Source organism: Garra rufa, chromosome 9, assembly GCF_049309525.1.
Source record: "Garra rufa chromosome 9, GarRuf1.0, whole genome shotgun sequence".
Taxonomy (NCBI): domain Eukaryota; kingdom Metazoa; phylum Chordata; class Actinopteri; order Cypriniformes; family Cyprinidae; genus Garra; species Garra rufa.
Window position 1 is genome coordinate 17,834,059 of NC_133369.1, and position 24,508 is coordinate 17,858,566.

Sequence of the window (24,508 nt, forward strand, 5' to 3'; positions counted from 1 at the left end):
GAGGGCCGAGGTAGATGCTTCCTCTTGTGCTGGGTGCTCCCCAGGCAGAGATGTAATTCCACTCGCGTCCTGGCTGTATTTCCAGGCGTCCTAGAACCTCGTGGGCTCAAGGGCCGAGGTTTATAATCCCTCTTCGCTGGGTACGCCCCAGGCAGAGATGTAATCCCGCTCGCGTCCTGGCATTCTTCCCAGGTGGAGCAACCTAGCGTCCTGGCATCTTCCCCAGACGCTACCTGTCCCTCTACGTCTGGCTGGTCCCCAGACTGAGGTCGACGCTTACCTCGTGAGCCCGAGGGCCGAGGCGGATCATATCCCTCTACGCTGGGTACTCCCAGGCAGAGATGTAATTCCACTCGCGTCCTGGCTGTATTTCCAGGCGGAGCCAATTCAGTCCCTCTCGTGCTGGCTGTTCCCCAGACAGAGTTTGGACTACTTCTCCTCGGCCGCCTGAGGGCCGAGGTTCCTACCATGCTTTCTCTTGCGCTGGGGCCTCCTTGTTCTTTCCTCCTGGGGCCTCCTTGTTCTTTCCCAGACAAACACCACTGGGCAGGAATTTGGAATTCTGGGGAAGTTGGCATATCGTTCCCCATAGCGTTGTATGACGCAGTGTTGAGTTCCCGGAAGGGAACGTCCCAGGTTACGTATGTAACCCTGGTTCCCTGAGGGAACGAGACACTGCGTCATGGGCCATAATTCCCGCATTCCTGCCGCGCATCGCTTCATTCCTGGAAGCTGAAGCCGGTTTGAAACGCACGTGCTTATATACTTCCTGGTCGCATTACGTCACCACATCGGTGACGTCACTCCCATCATCCTATTGGTTGAAGACTAATTCAGAGCCGGGTTCGCCTATGGCATTCCCCATAGCGTTGTATGACGCAGTGTCTCGTTCCCTCAGGGAACCAGGGTTACATACGTAACCTGGGACGTTATGTTGTCAAACACTTATATTGAAACACTCTTCTTAGAATTTCTTAAGTAGTTTGGGAGGTCAGATTCATTTTAGTGAACTAGTTTGAATGGTTCATATAAGGTTTTGTTTGTTTTAGTCTAGATGTATATGCCCAGAGCTGGTCTCATCCTAATTTAGACATTTTAAATATTTGAATTGATAGATAGCCCTAATTTAAAATCATTGATCTGCTTATGGAGGTCACAATGTTGAGAACCCTAATTTTATATTAGATTATCAAACAGTTCTGCTCATAGAGTTTGGTTGATTTCAAATAGTAGCTTTCGAAGCAGACTTTTGAGCTAGACATTTAGAACTAAAGACCTTGGATCTCTGAAGAGCATTTGTACTCTAAGAGGAGTGAGATACAGACAACTGATGTTTCTGGGACACAAATGGCTTACACAGCACGTCACCTCTCTCTCTTTCTTTCTTTTTAGGGATACCATCGATCCAACCACTTCATCGCCACTCAGGGTGAGTATCTTTGTCTGGACAGGACTTGTGGACCGATGTGTGTGTGTGTGTGTGTGTGTGTGTGTGTGTGTGTGTGTGTGTGTGTGTGTGTGTGTGTGTGTGTGTGTGTTTATATGGTTCATTCTGGTAGTGTCCAATTCCTAGAGGGAGAGCCTCTTTCCTTCAGACAGAGTCTTTGGGTTTTTGTGTGTGTGAAACTGAAACCTTCAGAATACAGAGATTCTCCAGATGGAATCTGATGAGTTCTGATCCAGGAAATTATAGAGGGGTCTGAATAGAGATGGTGCAGCAGAATCAGGATTACCACCTGCTGTCTTCTTACCTAAGATCGAAACCACCAGCACAATGACTGCAGGACCTTGGCTCATCTCACAAAACCAGTCATAAGGGTCAATTTTTTTTAAATTGTGGATTATACGTCTGAAAGCTGAAATAAATAAGCCTGCTTTCCATTGATGTGTGGTTTGTTAGAATTTAAAATCCTAATTTGTTAGGTTGAAAATCTGGAATCTGAGGGTGCAAAAAAAAAAAACATATTGAGAAAATCACCTTTAAAGTTGTCCAAATGAAGTTCTTAGTAATGCATATTACTAATCAAAAAATAAGTTTTGATATATTTATGGTAGGAAATTTACAACGTATCTTCATGGAACATGGTCTTTATTTAATATCCTAATGATTTTTGGCATAAAAGAAAAAAACGATAATTTTGACCCATACAATGTATTGTTGGCTATTGCTATTGTGGTTCAGGGTCACATATTTGTCTTGTTTTTAAACAAAAAGATTTGTCTAAAATCCTTTATTTATTTACCTTTACATGCTTTATTTGTTTCATGTCATTTGTATTCTCTCCCTTCAACCATAAACATTACTTAATTTATATTTAAAAGAAGAAAAAGTGTTTTCCAAATGGGTAAGAAAATTAAAAAAATAATTCAGTATGAAACCAAATCTTATTTTGCATGAAACAAGACAAAAATACAGAGCAATAAATACTTTTTGCAGTGTGAGGACATTCAGGGACATCCTTGATTTGAAAAAATTAATGGGACAGATTTACTAACAGCTTGTGCCTGTGCAATCCCTCTTTTGTCATTAAAAACTACTTTCAGGTTTAACTAATGACATGCTGTGAAAAATTAGTGATAAAAAAAGCACATACAGTTATTTTTGCAGCTGACTTTATTGCATTTGCAAATGTGACCCTGAACCACAAAACCAGTCTGAAGTAGCACAGGTATATTTGTAGCAATAGCCAAAAACACATTGTATGGGTCAAAATGATAAATTTTTCTTTTATGCCAAACCTTTTTAGGATATTAAGTAAAGATCATGTTCCATGAAGATATTTCGTATCGTAAATATATCAAAATGTAAAATGCGTGGCTTTTTAGAACTTCATTTGGACAATTTTAAAGGCGATTTTCTCAATATTTAGATTATTGCACCCTCAGATTCCAGATTTTCAAATAGTTGTATATTGGCCAAAATATTATCCTGACAAACCATACATCAATGGAAAGCTTATTTATTCAGCTTTCATATGATATAAATCTGGTTTTGTGTTCCAGGGTCACAAAATTAAATGATTCATGCACGGAGGTTTACTAAGGTTTGTGCCTTTGCAGTAGTCAATTTACCTTTTTTTGCACCATTATGTAACATCCCAAAAAAGCTATTCTTAACCATTGTTGTTAGTAGATTATTCACACCTAATTATCATTGGTTCTGCTTGTTTGCGACCCTACGCTAATTTGTTATCCATTTGGTCTGTGTGGAAACGCACTGGCTGCGTCTGTGTTCTTTGAAGAGATAGTTCACCCAAAAATGAAAATTACCCCATGATTTACTAAGCCTCAAGCCACCCTAGGTGTATATGACTTTTATTCTTTCAGACGACTACAATCGGAGTTATATTAATAAATGTCCTGGCTCTGTCAAGCTTTATAATGGCAGTGAATGGGTGTTTCGATTTTGAAGTCCAATAAACTGCATCCATCCATCATAACAGTGTTTCATGCTGCTTCAGTGGATGAATAAAGGCCTTCTATTGTGAATTGATGCATTTCTATAAGAAAAATATCCATATTTAAAACTTTTTAAACCAGAATCTCTAGCTTTTACACATTTACGAGAGAGTGTTGTTCCAGCGGATGACGTAGGACGTAAGCGTAGCGTAACCTTTGTTTACAGCAAAGAAAAACCAGTCTCAATCATATCAAAATCCTCAGACATTTTTCTTTAAAAATCCACGTTTTGTACTTCTAATTTGTGAGCGATGTTTTGTTTTGCTCTCATCGATTTCACTTCAGAAGGCCTTTATTAACCTCCATGAAGGGAGTTGTGGAGTACTTTTTATGATGGATGGATGCACTTTATTGGACTTCAAAATCTCAACACTCGTTCACCGCTATGACAAAGCTGGAAGAGCCAGAATAGTTTTTAATATAACTTAGATTATATTCATCTGACAGAAGAAAGTCATATACACCTAGGATGGCTTGAGGGTGAGTAAATCATTGGGTAATTTTCATTTTTAAGTGAAATGTCCCATTAATGTGTGCATTGTCAGTAGATTGACAGTGTTATGGGATTGCACTCTCACTCTAATTTGCTCTGTTTAGTAAATCTGGCCCTGTATTTTGTCTAATAGTTGTCTAATAAGTAGAAAGATTTACAGTCTGTGTGGTAAAGACAGTAAAAGACCATAAAACCTAAAATCCCCTACATTTGAGTACTAGACAACTGTTCTTACCAGTAACCCAGCTTCATGAACATATCAAACAATGCATTACTTAAAATCTCAGCATGCATAAAGCTTTCCGTACCTCAGTTTCCAAAGAATAGAAGTCATTGGAAAGTCCCCACAATGACAGAAGAAACAATGTGTGTGCAACATCAGACATGAACCGCCCTCTATCCTTTCCTCAGCTCTACTAAAAACAAGGTCACCCTCTTCTCTCATCATTTCAGATCTCCCATAAATAAATCATTACATGTTTGTGGTTTGTCTGTCTTTCCCCCTAATTGAATTTCGAGGCAGACTCAATTGATGGGAGAAATTAGCTTTTTCTATCAGAGAGCCACATCCTGCTGAGGTTAAAAACTGTTCCATTCACCAGAAATGTCTGCTATTGAATTACTCTGTGTGAGGCTCTGGATTACTGAACTGCCTTATAACATGCAATGACACTTGGTAAATTAAACCCGCCGTCTGGAACACAGGCTGCCATTCATTGAATGTCTATGTGTGTGTGTCTGTTTATTTGCAGGGCCCAAGCAGGAGACAGTATATGATTTTTGGAGGATGGTTTGGCAAGAAAACTGCTTTAGCATCGTCATGATCACCAAGCTAGTGGAGGTGGGCAGGGTATGTTCTAGATCCTTCTTCATCTGCACACTAACCCATCAACTAAAGACACTCCTCCTTCACAACAACCCTACATTTCATTCATTCATCACCTCTAAATATTTGTATATATGTATTTTATTGATTTTAATGTCATCATGTTCCATTCATCAGTCATGGTCACTTTTTCTTTTTGATAAAACACAAGTCCCATTTAACACTTTACCATCAAAATACACGCTTGTCGTTGGACTTTGGGGTATCATGTAAATACCATGGTCTATGAATATGATAATCATCCTTACATGGTGATAGTACTCTGATATGTAGCATGGTTACCATAATGATTACCATATTCATGTTCCATAATATTTCCAATGCCATGTAGGGAAGCACTTCTGCATATATCAGCAACATATAGCTACATATATCAACGGATCTTAGAGGTTTTTATATTTATTGCTGGATATTTGATATTTAAAAGTCTACTATTTTACATTCAGATTACCTTTGCCATCATATAACGCTCTTTCAATCTAACAAAATGATAATTTAATAGCACATTTAAATGTAATCTTCAACGAATCTCGAATTGAATATCCATTCTCAAACTGTAGATTATAAAGTTTTGATGCCTAAATTCACTGTGTATTTGGACAAAATGGTGTAGGATATTAATATCTACTCTGACATGAAAATAATAGCACAGGTCAAAAAAATCCATGGTACTGCTACATGATACTTTATTGCTAGTGCATTCAGTATGGTATATATCAAAGTCCCCTGCTATCATCATCTGATACCATCACTGTACCGCCGTACCACCACAATACATTTGTTACTTGCAGTACTGTACATTTATCACGTGCTCACACTATATAAATCCGTCTGTTTTGCTGTCAACTACAAATAAGATCTGAAGTATCATAATTCCCACACTCATTGTTCTCCCTTGTTTTGTGGCCCACTCGTTGCAGGCTTTTTTAACCACCTCTATTTCTTCCTCCAACATAATTTCCTCTTTCATTTTCCTCTCCACACCCGCATCGGCCCCTTCAGTGCTTCGGAGACAGCGTCTGCTGCCAACAGTCCTCTTAACGGCCCGTCCCTGCCCTCTTATGAAATTGGGGCTCTATTATGAAAAATACGCTTTCAGTTTTTATGATAAAAGCTGTGAACAGCAGGGATAAATGGATGATGGCTTAGGTCCGACAGCAAATCTAACAGTTTGTGTAACGGTAATAGGCGTGTAGAAATAAACCAGGTTTACAGTACACAAGGAGGGAGTTCTTTCACTTCATCAGTTTGATTGTGGTAAAGCTTTAACTCAGAGACAGGAAGGTTTATGATATAACATAACTATATCAAATAAAAAATATATATATATATTTTTTATTTTATTTTATTTTTTTAACAACAAACATTTAAAGCAGTATTACATTTATGGAACCATAATATTTTCCCTTGTGTGCACCAGTACTCACATTATTAGAAATTAGAATCAATTATTTCTGGCCATTTAATAATCGCTCATATATGTTGATATGCTGATATGCAGTGATCAGATTGCAAAAATTGAAATACTAGTAATTAGACTGTATTATGTTAAAAAAAAATATTAGAATCAGTTACTTTTTCATTGATTACATGATTATTTCATGTTCACAACATGGCAACATTTTATACTGTAAATTTTCATTTCTAAAAAAAAAAAAATGTGTAGGCACTAGTCCTGTCAGTATAATTAGATGGAACATTAGGATAAAATAAAAGAAAATAATTCTTTTTGAGATTAATTAGTCATGTCACTATAATTACATGGAGTATAAAGAAGCAATAAAGCATAAAATAAAATACATTTATTTATATGTATTCTTTTTAGTTAGTGTTTAAAACATTTTTGTTACATTTTCTAATCGATTTATGCACAGCCAAAAAAATTGAATTTACTGACTTTCATACCATTTTACCATTCTTAACACTTTCATATTCATATAAGGAAGAATCGTGAAACTAATTTCATTATGTTGTTTCATTTTATATTGAAAAATCATTTAAAATGCACTACCAGTCAAGTTTTTCAAAAGTAAAATTTGTAATGCTTTTTAAAGTCTCTTCTGCTCATCAAGCCCGCATTTATTTGATCCAAAGTACAGCAAAAACAGTAAAATTGAAATATTTTTAGTTTTAGATTTTTATTTGAATATATTTCAAAATGTAATTTATTTTGTTTATATTAATTTTTAGCATCATTACTCCAGTCACATGATCCTTTAGAAATCATTCTGATATTCCAATTTGCTGCTCAAAAACATTTATTATTATTATTATTATTACATTGAAAACAGTTGAGTAGAATTTTTTTTTTTCAGGTTTCTTTGATGAATAAAAAGTTCAGAAGAATAGCATTTTATTTGAAAGAGAAATTCTTTGTAACATTATAAATGTCTTTATCATCACTTTTGATCAATTTAAAGCACCCTTGCTAAATAAAAGTATTCATTTCTATAATTTCTTTAGTTATATAGACTCCAAGCTTTTGAATGGTATAGTTTATAATGTTACAAAAGCTTTTTATTTCAGATAAAAGCTGATATTTGGATCTTTCTACTCATCAAAGAATTCTGAAAATGTACTCTGTTTTAAATATTAATATAAAATATAAAATATAAAAATAAATGTTTCTTAAACAGCAAATCAGCATATTTGAATGACTTCTGGTGAATCAGGTGGAGTAATGATTCTAAAAATGTAGCTTTGATCACAGGAGTATATTACGTTTTAAAATATATTCAAATAGAAAGCAGTTATTTTAAAATTGTATTGTTTTTGCTGTACTTTGGATCAAATAAATGCAGGCTTGGTGAGCAGAAGAGAATTCTTCATTCTTCGACGTTAACCTTAAACATTAAAAACCTCACTGTTCAAAAACTTTTGACTGGTAGTGTATATAATAAATCTCTCAAAGCTACTATCATTGCCACTGTGGACTTCTAATGTTTTCTAACCTGGGTTTGTTTATGTGGTTCACATTTCAGGTGAAATGCTGTAAGTACTGGCCAGATGAGTCAGAGATGTACGGAGACATTAAGATCACACTGCTGAAGACCGAAACTCTGGCGGAGTACACAGTGCGAACTTTTGCCCTGGAGCGGGTATGAGATGATTTCTCTTCCTCTAGAGACAGGACAGGAAATGATGGGCAAAAGCAGGGTTGCATCTCCCGCATCTAAGCACCACACCACCTCTAAGCCATGGCTCCAACACGCTGTTATTTCTCACACGGCAGCGTGATTTCCTCTGCCATTTGATATGATGCGATCTATTATGCACAGGTTAATGTACAGTCAGCAGGCCATTATCACAAAATAAACGCAGACAGGGTGATCAGGTCTTGTATCGTAGACCTTGTATCATGTTACTCCACACTACCCTGCTTATTACACGGCTACTTACCAGATAAATAAATAAATGGATGTGAATTATTGATTTGAGTTGAAATAATTTTGTTATGTGAGAAGAAAGAGTCAGTGGAGTGATATGAGAGACGTGAAACCATCACGGCCATGTCGGAAATCAATTTTCTTATATCATCTATACAGTTTACAGCTATTTGATCTAAGATGGTCACAACTGACCAAATTAGAATCAAGTATTTCCGGGCATTTAATAATTGCTCATATTGCTGTGCTGGCATGCAGTGATTATATGTAATCTGGAATACGTTATCAGATTTAAAAAATGAAATACTTGTAATTAGATAGTATTATGTTTTAAAATGTTTATATTATTATCAGTTACTTTTTTTCATTGATCACATGATTACTTAGTGTTCACAAAATGGCAGTAAAATAATTTATTTTCTATATTTTTTCTTTTTTTTATCCTTTAAATTTTGAAAAATAAAATAAAATAATAAAATAAAACAAACAATAATATAGAAAATATTTATTTTTTTAGTTAGTGTTTTATTTTAATTGTTTTTATATATTTTTTTATTATTATTTAAATTTTTATGATTAATTATTAGCTTTTTACAGACCTAGTCGTGTCACTAAAATTACATGAAATATTAAGAGGCAATAAAACATCAAATAAAAAAATAAATAAATAAATAAAATAGTAATATATAAAATATTTTTATATTAAGTGTTTTTCTTTTGGTTGCTTGAACATTTTTCAAATAAAATTTACTCTTTTTAATTAGTGTTTTATTTTTAATTTAACATTTTTAAGATTAATTATTAGCTTTTTACAGACCTAGTCGTGTCACTAAAATTACATGAAATATTAAGAGGCAATAAAACATCAAATAAAAAAAAAAAAAAAAATAAAATAGTAATATATAAAATATTTTTATATTAAGTGTTTTTCTTTTGGTTGCTTGAACATTTTTCAAATAAAATTTACTCTTTTTAATTAGTGTTTTATTTTTAATTTAACATTTTTAAGATTAATTATTAGCTTTTTACTGACCTAGTCATGTCACTATTAGTACATGGAGCATTAAGATGAAATAAAGCATAAAATAAAATGAAAGTAAAAAAAAAAAAAAAAATATATATATATATATATATATATATATATATAAAATATTACATTTTTTAGTTAGTGTTTTATTTAGTTTGTTTTTAATATAACATTTTTTTAATTAAAAAAAATAACCTTTTTAGTTAGTGTTTTGTTTGGATTGTTTAATTGTTTTTATTTTAAGTGTTTAATTTTTTAAGATAAATTATTAGCTTTTCACAGACCTAGTCATGTCACCATGATTACAAAGAACATTAAGAGGCAATGAAATTTAATTTAATTTAATTTAATTTAATCTTTTAGTTAGCGTTTTATTTTAATAGTTTTTAATTTTATTTTTTCATTTAACATTTTTAAGATTAATTATTAGCTTTTCACAAATCTAATCTTGTCACTATAATTACATGGAACATTAAGAAACAATAAAGCATAAAATAAAATAAAATAAAATAAAATAGTGTTTTATTTTGATTGTTTTTATTTTAAGTGTTTTTCATTTTCAGATGAATTATTTTTTAAAGACCTGGTCATGTCACTATAATTACATGAAGCATTAAGAGGCAATAAAGCATAAAATAAAATATTTAATTAAACAAATAAATGAAATATTTAATCTTTTTCATTAGTGTTTTATTTTGGACAAATTTTTTGATTTAACATTTTTAAGATTAATTAGATTTTTACAGACCGCCTGCAGTTCCTAAACAAACCCCAGTTTGGAAAATCTTGACATAATGTAATGTTTAATGCACTTAATGTTGTTGATAGTATAACATTACCCTATTCAAATCAATGATAAATGAGTTAGGTCAAAAGTAGTATAGAAGTAATCAAAAAGCACCTAAAATGTGGAATGTGACTAACTAAAATTTTCATCATATAATTTGTATTCAGTAATCTACCCAGAACTGCTGATATGTATTGGTTGTTTGCTAGGATTAGGGCAGAACGTGAATTGTGTGTGTATGTGTGTGTGTTAGGGAAGAAGTTGGAGTGACAGCCCTTTAAATGAAATGGAGAGAAGCGCCTGATACCCAGCAGAGGCCCACCGAGCTGTCTGTTCCAGGATTAGAGCTGCCTCATCTCAGAACGCTTTATGGCGGGCACATTAACTAAAGCATCTCTTTCTCTCTTCTCTCATTATCGCTCCCTCTCTTTGATACAATGTGCTAAATGTGGGTGCGTTTACTGAAATTAGCTCAATTTAACCTCCTCCACCTCACCCCCCTGTCTTCTCTTATCGTCCTCTTTTCTGCCCTATGGAGGCGCAGTTCTGTCGACAGCCTTTGATGTGAGTTTTGTGCTTGCCACGGCCTTGTCAATCAAACACGGGCTGTGGGTGGAATGATGTGCTTGTGTTTGGTGGAGAAGGTTTCTCCGCGTAACCATCAGACAGGCTTATGGCTGAAGCTTTCTTTGTGTGTATTCAAACAGACGAGCAGTCGGGATGCGGTAATAGGAAGTCTCTTAGTGGCCTGTCGGGTAGACATACGCTCCTCCCCTGAGTGGGACCGCAGAGCTGGGTGTTTATTTCACTGTCGTGTTTGCTAATTCATTTGAGTTTCTGTTGGTATCTTTGAGCCATGAGGAATACAAACTCCAGAGAGTGTCACTTTTTCATCCAGTAAAAAACAGTCCAGTTGCAATTTTTCATGAGTAAATAAAAATAATAAATTAAATAAAAATTGTGCCACTTATCTACTTACAAAGCGTATCTATGTTGGAGCCGTGGCCTGGTGGTATGGACAATTCGAGTTCAAGTTTCTTATATGTCAGTGTTCCTCTAATTAAAATGCCAATTCAATACATATTAATTATAATTGAAATATGGAGCATGTTTGTCTTTCAGAGAGGATACTCCGCCAAACACGAAGTGTGTCAGTTTCACTTTACATCATGGCCTGAGCATGGAGTCCCATACCACGCCACGGGTCTGTTAGCCTTCATTCGACGGGTCAAATCATCCACGCCACTCGACGCAGGGCCCGTAGTGGTCCACTGCAGGTATGGAGCTCTATTTCATATTATAACTGCTAATGTTTGTCAGCCAAAAATGATCTAAATTTGTCCATTCAGCAGCTCACCAAAGCTGCATTTGTTTGATCAGCAATACTGTGAAAAATTTCTATTGAAATATATATTACATTGTAATTTATTCCTGTTATGGCAAAGCTACATTTTTAGCAGCTAATACTCCTGTCTTCAGTGTCACATGATTATTTTTATGCTGAAATCATTCTAATATCAAACAAAACCAAACAAACAGAAGAGTTAGATTAACATCAGTGGACTTACACTGTAAAAAGTTTTCACCAGATTCAACTTAAAAACCTAAGTTCAGCAGCTGCCTTAAGATTTTAAGTTAAATCAGCTTAAAACTACAAGTCATTTTAACTTACTACAATAAAAATGAGTTGAAATAACTTGTGATTTTAAATAACTTAAGTTGATTTAACTTAAAATCTTAAGGCAGCTGCTAAACTTAATTTTTTTAAGTTGAAACTGGTGAAAACTTTTTACAGTGTATGGTGTATTGGCATCTTTCCGCATGTGAGAAAACATGACTCTAATATTCATTCATGTTTATTTCATGCTATAACTAGTAGTAAAGAGGAAAGATGATCATTTAAAACAGTCTTCAGTGTCACATGATCATTCAGAAATATTCTAATATGCTTGATTTGGTGCTCAAGCTAAATTTTTTGTGGGAAGCGTAATCATTTTTTCGGATTCTATGATGAATAGAAAGTTTAAAATAACAACATTTATTTGAAATATAAATACTAACAGCTTGTGCCTTATTAAAATATGACCTTATTAAATATGCATTTGTAGGAGTTGCCCTTTCAGATGCAAAATTTATGCATGTTTTACTAACGTTTGTGCTGGTCAAATTACTGGTATTTTTGCCATTATCATCAAACTTCATTATCATCAACGCCCCCAAAAAAGCATGTCTTAAAGCAGGCACATTTGTGCTGCTCATTGTAAAACTGCACTGGTCATTCATTATGGAAATGATCTGTCTGCATCTGTGTTCTTTAATGTGCGCATTGTTATTAAATCACATGCAGAATTTTCCCCTTCCATCAGCGCTTTTATAGAATTGTGCTCTAATTTGACCCGTTTAGTAAAACTGGCCCTAAATGTCTTTACTGACTCTTTTGATCAATTTATTCCCCATTGTGATGTATATTCAAGTGAAATGGCTTCTATAATGTAGGGCAGGATTTCAACTTCCGTTTAAAGTTTGATCTGACTAATCATCATGCTGCATCTGCCATTTTGTCCGACAAACAAAACAAACAGGAGAGTTAGATCAGCGTCAGTGATCTATGGAGTATTGTCATCTTGTCACAGTTGAGACAACATAACTAATGTTCATTCATTTTTATTTCATGCTGTAACTAGTAGTAAAGAGGAAGAGAGGCGTTTACGTTCTCACGCTGCACATCATCACGCAGTGACAACATGCCGACAGACAAGATAGATACATGTCCAAAAATCGGGTTTTACCATTGTACCATGTCAAAAACCCATGGTAAAACCTTTGGAACTTTATGTTTGTGGTTGCTGTTAACTGTTACATAGGACTTTGAATGTTCGCATCCTTCCATGTTGAACAGGAGTCTATCAGCTGCCTTAAAACTTCACCAACTTGATCTTAAGTTCATGTCTATCAAAGTAAAATCAAATGGCATCATTTTTGAGGAACATCTTTCTATCTGTCTCTCATTGTTCCTTTTTAGTGTGGGAGCAGGCAGGACCGGCTGCTATATCGTGCTGGATGTAATGCTGGACATGGCGGAGTGTGAAGGAGTGGTGGACATTTACAACTGTGTGAAGACCCTCTGCTCTCGCCGTATCAACATGATCCAGACAGAGGTGCAGCCTCTCACATGTTTCCCCATAATTCCCTTCACCTAGTTCTAGCAGGAGACCTTTTACATGACATCTCTTGTATTTGCATAGACATAAGCTCTGTAGGAGTTGCTATGAATATTCAAAATGTTTAGCCTTGGAATTCAGCGAAAAGTGTGTATTGATAGGTGTGAAATGCAAATAATCATCTCTGTTGCATCTGTCTATGCGGAGGCAAGTGCCTTTGCTTAGATGTTCCGAAATTTGCATATCCAAACTTTATTATGTAAATCCCACAGTCATTTCACTCTTTAAAACATTAGTTATTTACCAGATGCTTTAATTAAATCCATCCGCAAGTGTTTATGTAGAGCCATGTATATACTCGCAGTGCACTATCTACATGAAACATGGAGGTTAAACAAATTCTGTTATCTGCGTTTATTTACTCTGTATTGTCTTTTTTCTTCCATGCATTCTCAGTTCTACTCCAGTCCTCTCTCTTTTCTATTCACCTCATGTTCTTACTTCATCTATCAAGGGTGTTTTCTCGGAGGAGATATGAAAGACAGTGCCTCCTCCAAAAATACAGTTGAGAAAATTAAACTAAATGAAAGCAAACATTGCGAAATATTAGATTCAAATTGTTGTAAGACCATCCAACAGTGACACCAACAAATAATGCTTTCAAGGGAGGCCTCACTTGAGCTCATTTTGAAAGAAAATTAATAAAAATCACAGAAAGTAGTGCTTACTTGTCACTGTGATTGGCTGATTAATGCATTAACGTCTTGCCTATCACGCACACAACAGCATATGAATGCATCAAACTAGATTGGGTAATAACAGAGCGGACGGCTCACCCACTCAGACATTATCACTTTCAGTCAAGTCTGAATCAAAATTTGAAGTCTACAGCAGGCTACCGTATGTGTAGTTATGTCTATGCTTTATTTCTCTCTATAGGAGCAGTACATATTCATTCACGATGCCATCCTGGAAGCGTGCCTGTGTGGGGAGACGGCCATCCCGGTAAACGAGTTCGCCCTAGCTTACAAAGAGATGCTGAGGGTGGATTCTCAGAGCAACTCTTCACAGCTACGAGAGGAGTTCCAGGTCTTTGTCAGCTATATAAAACAACATATTGTTTTATAATTTCTCCCCAATGTCTTGCGATCTCAAAATCCCATGTGACTGTACATTTAAAGCATTAGTTCACTCCAGAATGAGGTTTCACCCCAGTGTCATCCAAGATGTTAATGTCTTTCCCTCTTCAGTCGAAAAGAAAGGTTTTTGAGGAAAACATTCCAGGATTTTTCTCCATATAGTGGATTTAAAAGGGGATCAGCAGATTAAGGTTCCAAATCGCAGTTTTAATGCAGCTTCAAAGGACTCCACAGCTGAGAAATACGTCTCCAGCTGAGAAATATGTGTCTTATCTAGCCAAACGATTCGTCAGTTTCTAAAAATAAATTTAAATTTATATACTTTTTCAACCACAAATGCTTGTCTTGCACTAGTTCTGTGATGAGCGTCTGTGACTTCAAGCATTAAGTATTCATGTTTGAAAGGTCAAGTGTGGTTAGTTCTTCATCTGTGTTCTCAAAAAAGGTTCAAAAAGGTAGGTTAGGGTGAAAAACTCCATCTCATTTTCTCCTCCAACTTTAAAATCATCTGACATTGTTGTTTTACCTTTTTTTGTAAAGGAAGCTTGACTTTCTTTACACGTTTACTTTGTAAACACTGGGTACTTCCGCCTATGTGACCCTACACGTGACCTTTTTAACGTGACTAGACAAGCGTGGTTAAAATGTCAATTATTGGCTTTTTTTTTCTTAGGAAACCCAATCGTTTTGATAGACAAGACCCTTATTCCTTGGCTGGGATCATGTAGAACCCTTTGAAGCTCTAGTGGAATAGCAATTTGGACTTTCAACCCATTGGCCACCATTAGGTCTACTATATGGAGAAAAATCCTGGAATGTTTTTCTTAAAAACCTTATTTCTCTTCAACTGAAGAAAGAAAGACATGGACATCTTGGATGACATGGGAATGAAATAAATTGTCAGGAAATTAACATTTTGGAGTGAGCTAATCCTTTAAACATCTTTTGATTGGCTTTGTCACATTGCGAAGCAGTTTCACATTCAGTTCAGAAATGCACCTAGTGTTAGAGACAGTTCTTTTACTCACAGGTTATACAGCCTCATTCTTCAATTTGAGCTTCTTTGCAGCTAATGTTGGACAGAAATGTTTAGGGACCTTGTTAAAAATGAACATCACTTATAACAAACACAAACTTTCCCCACATCTTACTCTATTTAGTCATATTCCAAACAAAGACTATAGCATTGTTATAAAACTCTAGGGGTCTGTTTTTGCAGCTCAGTTTCGATAAACGACCTGAACAGGGTAGAAAGTTTGAGCTTAGAAAATTACAGTTGTTTACATCATAAATTAAACTCTTATTTCAAAAGATCAAGGGAAATTAAAATTTTCAGATTAGTAAATAACTTCCTATGAAGTTTGATAAATACTAAATCCGTTCAGTGGAGCATAGCAAGGTTGACGGCAGAAGTCAAACAAGACTTTTGAGCTACACAAAGTGTGATATACTCGCCGCTCGTAAATTAATGATCAATATTGTTGAATAAATGTATGTGAGTGTGGCTAGACATTCAAAGGACATTTAAAAAAATCTGTTCCACTCTGTAGCGTATATACACCTACACAGATATGAGAAAACTGAGCTGTAATAAAACTGTAATAATTGATAGAATGTTGGAAACTCAGAGCTCAGAATCTTTCGTTTTATTTGTATACGCTGGGCATCCAAGGTGAAGGTTCTTTAGTAGGAGGCTATTGATTAGAGAAGTTTAATTGTTTTACTAGACTGTCGAGCATAAAGGTAGTAGTGCAAAGTGTTTAATAGAAGAAATACCTTGCATTCGTTGTCCATTGGGAGCAGTAGTCTGCCGTGTTTCACTTTGCCACAGTTCCTCAGGGAGCGAAAGGCCGGTGAAGGTTATTTAATAAAAGATGTACCACTCCACATGTGTTGCTGAGAATACTTTTATTGATTCAGGGGAAGGCAGGCAGAACTATCCTTGCTCTCCTGCACTTACTTCTACATTGCATTTTTCTGACTTTACTTTCCAGGTGAATTATAATGCATTCATTATAAGCAATTTTTTTGCTGAGGCTTTGAAACTGAAGTACAGGAAGGCCAATTTGGATTAGAGGGTATAGATTGTGCTTGAGTTATTAGGTACAGATGGAGTATTTGTAAATACGTATTTTTGATGTTTATGTAGACATCATCTTTTCTGTTGAATTGTTGTTATAAGCTCCTTTGGCTGTAGTTGAGAACAGCAAATCTCTTTAACTTTTGGTTTTCAGGGGGAACAGTGTCTGTTTGATTTGCACTATTTTTTCCTGACTTTGATGAGCTCATAGCAGCTGTATTTATTATGTATGAGGTTGGCCTGATTTAGCAGTTTTGTTTGGTAATAGCAGTGATAGTTTAGACGAGTGAGATTTAATGCATGTTAAAGCTGGTTTCAAAAGCTGTTTTTGGAGTTGGGGCACATCTGCGGTCACCAGATGCCAAAATACTATTAGTGCATAATGGAAATCTTCATAATCACCATTGCGCCAGCAGGAATCACTTTTGTTCCCTTTCGATACTTTCACTCGTACTGCGTCTGTAAAGACGCTATGGGAAAAGCTCCTTTTCTCCTGAGACTGAAGCATTTCAATAACGCAGTGTAACTGCACGGCCATTGGTTCGTGCAGTGTTAAAGAAACGAACCAATGGCTCGGCAGCGGAGATGCACAAACCTATGGCGATGATTCGCGCCCGATCGCGCCAAAAGGGGCGGAGCATCTGGCTATATAAGCGAGCATTTCGCCATAGGGAACTCAGATCCTTCTTCTTCAGCGACGACTTCTGATCTTCGCAGAGACTGACTACGCAGACTTCGCTCAAGCAAGCCTCTTCTTCGCCGTTGACGAGCCTCGCAGCGGATCTTCACTGCTCGGCGGATTGACGCTCCGGAGCTGATTCCCTGCTGCTATCCGGCGAACATCTAAAAGAGCAAATTAAGAGCAAATTTCTACGGCGTTGTTCCAAATGCCACGGCGTTTTTGTCGCTCGTGCAGAGCCCCTCTGCACGCCGCTGACACTCACGCTGAGTGCGTCTCGTGCCTGGGTCACGCCCACGCTGAGGCTGCGCTCAATGAGACGGAATGTTCCCACTGCGGGAATATGAGTCTCACTTCCCTCCGCTCGCGGCTAGCTTTCTTTTCAGAGAGCGACGCCGCTTCTCGCGCCCTCCCGCTTACTTCCTCGCAAGAGCCTGCTAGGAAGAAGCAGCGGGGCAAGAGATCTAAGAGCGTGGTGACAGGCGAGCTCACGCCGGCTCAGACCCCGCGTGCCTCGCCTTCACCACATGGAGAGGAATCGCCAGTTCTCTTCCTGCATCCTGACCAGCGTCCCTCTGCGGCTGCGAGCGATCTGGTCTCCTTCGGAGGAAGTGAATGCGAGGATGACAGCATGTCATTGGCCGCATCTGACGCAGAGGAGTTGTCGGGCTCTTCCCATGACCCCGCCCCCTTGCCGTCTGCGCAATCCAGCGCCGCCAGCGCCGGTATGGACGCCGAACTGTTCCGCGTCCTATCTAAAGCTGTTGAGGAGCTGGATCTTCAATGGTCTCCTCCCGAGGAGCCCTCTAGGAGCCGGTTGGACGAATGGTTTCTGCCGGGGCGCCGCCAGGCCCCTCGTCAGCGAGCTTCACCATTCTTCCCCGAAGTCCACGACGAAATCTCTAAGTCCTGGCGTGCTCCATACTCCGCCCGCCTTCATACTTCCTCTTCTGCTGCCCTCACCACGGTCGATGGCGCTGAGGAAAAGGGCTACGAGAAGCTGCCCCCGCTGGACGAGTCAGTTGCTGCGCACCTTTGCCCGCCCACCGCTATCGGTTGGAAGGCGAGGGCGTCACACCCGTCTAAGCCTTGCAGGACGACCTCTACCCTCGCTGGACGAGCGTATTCGTCTGCTGGACAGGCAGCTTCAGCGCTTCACTCTATGGCGGTACTCCAGGTGTACCAAGCAAAGCTCCTCCGCGGTCTGGACGAGTTGAACCTGGACGATTCCCCGCTCAGAGAGATACGTAGCGCTACGGATTTGGCGTTACGCGCCACGAAGATGACGGCTCAGGCGATCGGGCGATCGATGGCCAGTTTAGTGGTGCTGGAGCGCCACTTGTGGCTTAACTTGACGGAGATCAAGGACGCGGATAAGGTCGCCTTCCTTGACTCCCCCATCTCGCCGACCGGCCTGTTCGGCCCAGCTGTCGAGGGTTTCGCGGAGCGCTTCACCGCGGCGCAGAAATCGTCCCAAGCTATGCGACATTTCCTGCCCAAACGCTCGAGCTCTGCAACGGCTCCTAGTCGCCCCAAGCCGGCGCCGACTCAGCAGCCTGCGAAAGCCACGCCCCAGCTGCGCAACCAGCGCCTCAGACGGAGCTCCGTCCTCGGTCACGCCCAGCCAAGCGCTTTCCCTTCCCTAAGCGTCAGGGACCTCGGCCAAGAGTGGTGCTGGACCAGGCGCCGCCAGCGTCTTCCTGATCTCAACAGCAGGAAGAGGGAGGGGCCAAGTCTCGCAGCAGCCGGACCAGCCCCCAAAGTGCCTCTTTTAAGCCCTTCTACACTCCGTTCTGTTCCGAGTGTAAGGGAACTCATGTTTGTAAAAAATGTAGCTGTAACTCACGGGCCCTTTATATCAGTGCCCTTACAGCAAACCGCTGTGATAGCGGGAAAAATAAAAAACAAACATTTTCAAGAAAAGAGCAAATTTCCTCTTCCAATGCTTTCAGACAGCATACAGCTGTGCGAACCATTGCAGCCCCTAGCGACACGATCCGCGGCATGGCAAGCCATCCCCGGAGTGTCAAAATGGGTTTTGGGTATAATAGAACGAGGCTATGTACTCCAGTTCGCTCGAAGACCTCCTCGCTTTCATGGTGTGATCACCACCTCAGTTCGCAGCAAAGACGCAGACGTCTTGCGATTGGAGGTAAAGAATCTGTTGGCCAAGGGCGCCGTGGAAACGGTCCCCCCAACACAGAGCGAGTCAGGTTTTTACAGCCGTTACTTCCTCGTTCCAAAGAAGGATGGCGGTCTACGCCCCATCCTCGACCTCAGACAGCTGAATCGCGCCCTCATGAGACGGCCGTTCAGAATGCTTACACTAAAACAGATCCTCTCGCAGATACGCAAAGGGGACTGGTTTTGTTCACTAGATCTGAAGGATGCATACTTCCACATTCAGATCGCCCCCCATCACAGGCAATTCTTGAGATTCGCCTTCGAGGGAGTGGCATATCAATATACAGTCCTTCCGTTCGGACTGTCGTTAGCCCCTCGCACGTTTACAAAGTGCATGGACGCAGCACTTTCCCCTCTGAGACAGATGGGAATCCGCGTCCTGAACTATCTGGACGACTGGCTCATCCTAGCCCAGTCAGAAAGCGAGCTAACACACCACAGAGCCTTAATCCTCAGCCACTTAGAGTGCCTAGGACTCAAGGTCAATTTTGCCAAGAGCGTGCTGTCTCCCAGCCAACGCATTGCGTTCCTGGGAGCAGTTTTCGACTCATGTCAAATGAAGGCAGCAGTTGCGCCGCAGAGAGCCCAAGCCATTCGCAGGCTCGCGGCTTCCTTCAAAATAGGAGCCCTTCGCCCTCTCAAGGTTTTTCAGAAGATGCTCGGCCTTATGGCCTCAGCATCTCCAGTACTTCAGTTGGGTCTGCTTCAGATGCGCCCCCTGCAGTTCTGGTTGAAACCAAAGGTTCCTCCTCAAGCGTGGCGTTTGGGACGCCAGCGCATCAAGGTAAATCGGGCCTGTATAGCAGCCCTGGCTCCTTGGAGGTGCGCTCAATGGATGGAACAGGGCGTTCCCCTGGACTTGGTGGTCAGAAGGAAAGCGGTCTCGACAGACGCCTCCAACTTAGGTTGGGGGGCGCTGTGCGACGGCCAGCCTGCTTTCGGCCTATGGTCGAAAGCGGAGAGTCGCCTTCACATCAACTGCTTGGAAATGCTAGCAGTGTGTTTAGGCCTTCACACCCTTCTACCTGCGCTGAAGGGTCACCATGTCTTAGTCCGTTCGGACAGCATGACAGTGGTGTCCTTCATAAATCACCAAGGGGGCCTCTCGTCGAGACGTCTATTTACGATGGTAGAACGTCTCCTGAAATGGGCTCAGCTGCACTTCCGCTCTCTAAGAGCGACGCATGTGCCAGGCAAACTGAACCAGGGAGCAGACATGTTGTCTCGGAGCAACGTCTCCTCAGACGAATGGACGCTTCACCCTCACACGGTTCAGCAAATATGGGCTGTCTTTGGCAGGGCGCGAGTAGATCTTTTCGCCTCAAAAGACAATCATCACTGCCCAATTTATTTTTCGAAGGAACAGGACGCATTGACCCAAGAATGGCCCAATCTCCTGTTATACGCATTCCCTCCTATCGCTCTGCTGCCACAGGTCATCAGGCGAGTGCGGGAACAGAAACTCAAAGTCCTGTTAGTGGCTCCATTCTGGCAGAACCAGCATTGGTTTCCAGATCTTCCCAGGCTGCTCTCAAGAGCACCATGGCCCGTGCCACTGAGACGAGATCTCTTAACACAGGCGAACAGAACGATTTGGCACCCCCAACCGGAATTGTGGGCGCTGCACGTTTGGGCTCTAGACGGGAGCCTTTAAGTCTCCCTGAGTCGGTTTTGAGTACTATTTCACAAGCTAGAGCACCCTCTACGAGGCGGCTCTACGATCTCAAGTGGTCTGTCTTTTCCGCCTGGTGTTCCACCCGCGGTACGGACCCAATTTTATGTGACATATCTGTGATATTGTCCTTCTTGCAAGAGCTGTTGGATAAGGGGAGATCCCCCTCCACGCTCAAGGTCTATGTTGCAGCTATAGCGGTATTCCATGACCTTGTAAACGGTCAATCTGTGGGAAGAAACGACTTGGTCGTTCGTTTCTTAAAGGGGTCAAGGCGGATTAATCCCCCTCGCCCCATCACGGTTCCGTCTTGGGACTTACCCACAGTGTTGAGGGCCCTGAAGGGCCCTCCCTTCGAACCGCTTCAGTCCATAGGCCTTCGCCCCCTGACGTTGAAGACTGCCCTGCTATTGGCATTAGCATCAGTCAAACGCATGGGTGATTTACAGGCGCTCTCTGTGAGCCCCGTTTGCTTGGAATTCGGGCCAAATGACTCTAAGGTCATCCTGAAGCCAAAGCATGGGTATGTTCCCAAAAGTCTCTCTACACCCTTTAGAGACCAGATTATTTCCCTTTTGGCTCTTCCTCCTACGGAGCAAGACCAGGGATTTAACCCTCTCTGCCCTGTCAGGGCTCTGAGATGTTATATAGAGCGTTCTGCCCCTTTTAGGCAGTCAGAACAGCTGTTTGTATGTTTTGGTGGCCGCACCAAGGGGTGTTCGGTCACAAAACAGAGATTATCCAAATGGATTGTGGAAGCCATCACGCTGGCTTACTCCTCTTTGGGCCTACAATGTCCCATGGGAGTAAGGGCCCATTCAACGAGGGGCATCGCCTCGTCTTGGGCGTGGTCTAGCGGGGTTTCCATTGCAGAGATTTGTGCGGCGGCAGGCTGGGCCTCACCGTCCACATTTGCTAGATTTTATAACTTGGACGTTCCAGTCTTACAGACTCGGGTCCTTTCCACATAGTGGTATGTGTTACCAGTATGTTATATGTAGTGCGTCTTGGCCTCTGTGGAGCTCCAAGTGTACTTATTCCTTGGAACGGATGTTTATCAGGCTATCTGATCGAACAAATTGGCCCTTATTAGCCCTTTAGTGCTAGGGTCATGTTAGTCGTTCCTCTACCTTAAGCACGGCGGGATTGTACTGGTTCCCCATAGCGTCTTTACAGACGCAGTACGAGTGAAAGTATCGAAAGGGAACGTACTCGGTTACTTTCGTAACCTCGGTTCCCTGAGATACGGGAACGAGTACTGCGTTGCTGGCCGTGCTAGGTAGCTGCACGACTCAGTCGTCGCTTCAGTCGAAGTACCTGAGTTCCCTTTCGATACTTTCACTCGTACTGCGTCTGTAAAGACGCTATGGGAAAAGCTCCTTTTCTCCTGAGACTGAAGCATTTCAATAACGCAGTGTAACTGCACGGCCATTGGTTCGTGCAGTGTTAAAGAAACGAACCAATGGCTCGGCAGCGGAGATGCACAAACCTATGGCGATGATTCGCGCCCGATCGCGCCAAAAGGGGCGGAGCATCTGGCTATATAAGCGAGCATTTCGCCATAGGGAACTCAGATCCTTCTTCTTCAGCGACGACTTCTGATCTTCGCAGAGACTGACTACGCAGACTTCGCTCAAGCAAGCCTCTTCTTCGCCGTTGACGAGCCTCGCAGCGGATCTTCACTGCTCGGCGGATTGACGCTCCGGAGCTGATTCCCTGCTGCTATCCGGCGAACATCTAAAAGAGCAAATTAAGAGCAAATTTCTACGGCGTTGTTCCAAATGCCACGGCGTTTTTGTCGCTCGTGCAGAGCCCCTCTGCACGCCGCTGACACTCACGCTGAGTGCGTCTCGTGCCTGGGTCACGCCCACGCTGAGGCTGCGCTCAATGAGACGGAATGTTCCCACTGCGGGAATATGAGTCTCACTTCCCTCCGCTCGCGGCTAGCTTTCTTTTCAGAGAGCGACGCCGCTTCTCGCGCCCTCCCGCTTACTTCCTCGCAAGAGCCTGCTAGGAAGAAGCAGCGGGGCAAGAGATCTAAGAGCGTGGTGACAGGCGAGCTCACGCCGGCTCAGACCCCGCGTGCCTCGCCTTCACCACATGGAGAGGAATCGCCAGTTCTCTTCCTGCATCCTGACCAGCGTCCCTCTGCGGCTGCGAGCGATCTGGTCTCCTTCGGAGGAAGTGAATGCGAGGATGACAGCATGTCATTGGCCGCATCTGACGCAGAGGAGTTGTCGGGCTCTTCCCATGACCCCGCCCCCTTGCCGTCTGCGCAATCCAGCGCCGCCAGCGCCGGTATGGACGCCGAACTGTTCCGCGTCCTATCTAAAGCTGTTGAGGAGCTGGATCTTCAATGGTCTCCTCCCGAGGAGCCCTCTAGGAGCCGGTTGGACGAATGGTTTCTGCCGGGGCGCCGCCAGGCCCCTCGTCAGCGAGCTTCACCATTCTTCCCCGAAGTCCACGACGAAATCTCTAAGTCCTGGCGTGCTCCATACTCCGCCCGCCTTCATACTTCCTCTTCTGCTGCCCTCACCACGGTCGATGGCGCTGAGGAAAAGGGCTACGAGAAGCTGCCCCCGCTGGACGAGTCAGTTGCTGCGCACCTTTGCCCGCCCACCGCTATCGGTTGGAAGGCGAGGGCGTCACACCCGTCTAAGCCTTGCAGGACGACCTCTACCCTCGCTGGACGAGCGTATTCGTCTGCTGGACAGGCAGCTTCAGCGCTTCACTCTATGGCGGTACTCCAGGTGTACCAAGCAAAGCTCCTCCGCGGTCTGGACGAGTTGAACCTGGACGATTCCCCGCTCAGAGAGATACGTAGCGCTACGGATTTGGCGTTACGCGCCACGAAGATGACGGCTCAGGCGATCGGGCGATCGATGGCCAGTTTAGTGGTGCTGGAGCGCCACTTGTGGCTTAACTTGACGGAGATCAAGGACGCGGATAAGGTCGCCTTCCTTGACTCCCCCATCTCGCCGACCGGCCTGTTCGGCCCAGCTGTCGAGGGTTTCGCGGAGCGCTTCACCGCGGCGCAGAAATCGTCCCAAGCTATGCGACATTTCCTGCCCAAACGCTCGAGCTCTGCAACGGCTCCTAGTCGCCCCAAGCCGGCGCCGACTCAGCAGCCTGCGAAAGCCACGCCCCCAGCTGCGCAACCAGCGCCTCAGACGGAGCTCCGTCCTCGGTCACGCCCAGCCAAGCGCTTTCCCTTCCCTAAGCGTCAGGGACCTCGGCCAAGAGTGGTGCTGGACCAGGCGCCGCCAGCGTCTTCCTGATCTCAACAGCAGGAAGAGGGAGGGGCCAAGTCTCGCAGCAGCCGGACCAGCCCCCAAAGTGCCTCTTTTAAGCCCTTCTACACTCCGTTCTGTTCCGAGTGTAAGGGAACTCATGTTTGTAAAAAATGTAGCTGTAACTCACGGGCCCTTTATATCAGTGCCCTTACAGCAAACCGCTGTGATAGCGGGAAAAATAAAAAACAAACATTTTCAAGAAAAGAGCAAATTTCCTCTTCCAATGCTTTCAGACAGCATACAGCTGTGCGAACCATTGCAG

The 24,508-nt window shown here is 41.7% G+C and overlaps 1 protein-coding gene across 1 annotated transcript in view; it reads left to right on the forward strand.

The window, feature by feature from the left end:
* The window catches only part of ptprub (protein tyrosine phosphatase receptor type Ub), a 331,954-nt gene extending 317,241 nt beyond the window's left edge, over positions 1 to 14,713 (forward strand). The window contains exons 22-28 of the mRNA XM_073847765.1: positions 1,393 to 1,429; positions 4,705 to 4,802; positions 7,820 to 7,936; positions 11,161 to 11,315; positions 13,061 to 13,196; positions 14,139 to 14,288; positions 14,693 to 14,713. Of these exons, the coding sequence (XP_073703866.1) occupies positions 1,393 to 1,429; positions 4,705 to 4,802; positions 7,820 to 7,936; positions 11,161 to 11,315; positions 13,061 to 13,196; positions 14,139 to 14,288; positions 14,693 to 14,713 (714 nt within the window). The remainder of the gene's footprint in view (positions 1 to 1,392; positions 1,430 to 4,704; positions 4,803 to 7,819; positions 7,937 to 11,160; positions 11,316 to 13,060; positions 13,197 to 14,138; positions 14,289 to 14,692) is intronic.
* Positions 14,714 to 24,508: the final 9,795 nt, after the last annotated feature.